Source organism: Glandiceps talaboti, chromosome 2, assembly GCF_964340395.1.
Source record: "Glandiceps talaboti chromosome 2, keGlaTala1.1, whole genome shotgun sequence".
Lineage (NCBI taxonomy): Eukaryota > Metazoa > Hemichordata > Enteropneusta > Spengelidae > Glandiceps > Glandiceps talaboti.
This window is the reverse complement of record NC_135550.1, coordinates 6,107,489-6,109,622: the sequence shown is the minus strand read 5'-3', so window position 1 is coordinate 6,109,622 and position 2,134 is coordinate 6,107,489. Positions and strand designations below refer to the sequence as shown.

Genomic DNA, 2,134 nt, shown 5'->3' with positions numbered 1-2,134 from the left:
TCAACTCACTGCAGTGTTGGTCTGATCACTCACTTGCTGAATGAACTGGTCAATGTCCATTCCATGTCTAGTGATGAACTGTCTGTTGACGTGGTCGTATTCACTTCTGAATTTTCTAGAGATCTTTCGCACAACTTCACCAATTCTACTGGTGAATTTTAGTCGACGAATTGTCTCACAGATCCTGTCGACGATCTGTTGTTCGCCTTGCTGGTCTCCGCTTTTCTGGTTTAGCAGGTCAAACAAACAGACGATGAATTGTCTAGTACATCCAAAATCATGAAAATGAGAGGAGGAAATGTTTATACCTTTTTCGTAAACGTCGGCAGCTAAACTATAGTTAGCCAAGAACCTGTAACAGTCGCCGAACAATTTATAATCCGCCGGATGTACACGTCCTGCCTGTTCCATATCCAAAAAAAGTTTGATGGCTTGATGTACGCGGTTTCTATCCTGTAAGCGGTCTGGAAAGTCACCAAGTTCACCCGATGAAAAGGGAGAGGTGCCGAGGAATAGTTGGACCTCGGCCATTGCTCCAAGAATCCAAGGATCGAAAGATCTAACTTCGAGGCATGAGCGAAGATCACGTTCTGCCAGCAAGAGCATGTCCTTATCATCAAGGCCACGGCGAGAGCGGCGTATTTCTTCTCTATACAACCCCAAATGTATCATGGCTCGCGTTTCGTAAGCAAACCAATTTGTTAACGGGTCAGGGTTTAACGTCAGAGACTTGTTAGTAATAGATAAACCTTCACAGTACCGTCTGTTCCCCAGTCCCATGTATTTACCAAATTTGGCCAATACTCTCCATGGGTTTGCTGCATTTTGGAGATTACACACAGCCTCGAAACATTTCTCAGGGTTATCGAAAAAGTGAGATATCTTCAACTGCCACAGACAATTCCTCAACACAGGATCACCATCGTTTATCAACTTCTTTCCGTCATACAACAACATTCCGATATAACACCAACTGTCTGAGATATACAAGCGGTCGTGCCGTCCCGTGGTTACTTCACGCAATAGCTGCAACATTACTGTAAGAGAAGTTCGAAGCTCTTCACTCAGGAAATTGTTTTCCAAATTTTCGATTTGTTTGCGCCATTTATGGTACAGATTGATCGCCTTGTGAAACTGCCATTTCTTCCTCTCTTCGACAAGGCACTTAACTGTCTTCGACCTGCTTAGGACATATTCAAACATCTGATCTGATTCAGCGGTACAGGGGGGTAATTTTTCTGTTTCGTTGAAGCAGTCGTATGCGAGACAATACGCTAGCTCAGCAACACATCTTATCAAAGGTATTGACCGGTTTTCGTCAGCTTTGTCCTCCGAGGCAACGAACGACTCTAAAATTTCTGATTACTGATCATCCTTTGTCGCCACCTCTGAAATGATGGACAACGCGAACTTTTCTTTGTCTTTTCCCTCTTCATTTTGGTCCGCGTTTCGATAAACAAACGCCATGTTAGCCAAAGCATTGAGGTTTCTTGGGTCTGTTTGCAGTACCTGGTCGAAGTGTTCGCGCGCTTTACTTTCGTCTTTTCGTTGATAGGCGATCACACCCAACATGTTAAATATTGCATTTCGCATAGGACCAACTTCGTCTTCTAAAAATTTACTTATGCTTGCATACTTCTGCCTCAGTGATTCGTCTGTCGTCTCACCAGCTAAAATTTGAAGAGGTAAGTTAAAATGTCCACAACTAGAAAGTGACGTTGGAAGGCCCGTGAATACATATCGGTTTTGGTGCGATGGCCCATGATCAGCTTCCATTTTACAAGTTTACTGTAGACACTTACTCCGAAGGCAGTTGCCAAAGCTTTGGTTTTATAAAGACAAACAAACTTGAACTTACACGTTATTAATATCCGTATGGGCCTCAAAGTCGTATGCGATAGAGAAAATGTCTTCTGGACCCAGCGGTGAAGAGGGAACAATAGGAACATACGGCACAATTCTAGGAATTTCAACAATAGTTGGTCATAAAACATTTTGTTGACTGTACAACAGAAAGAACAAAGGTGAAATGCTGAATCCACACTTTCTTCACTTTGCATATACGTAATATAAGGGTGGAGTTCACTCTCGGCCGTTTATAAGCATGCAAATCGCAAATGAAATGAAAGTAAAG

At 42.8% G+C, this 2,134-nt stretch overlaps 1 protein-coding gene across 1 annotated transcript; it reads right to left on the bottom strand.

Annotated features, from left to right (window-relative positions):
* Positions 1-957, bottom strand: LOC144453674 (tetratricopeptide repeat protein 22-like). Its single transcript, XM_078145004.1, has one exon. It carries the CDS (start codon positions 955-957, stop codon positions 1-3), a length of 957 nt encoding a protein of 318 aa, XP_078001130.1.
* Positions 958-2,134: the final 1,177 nt, after the last annotated feature.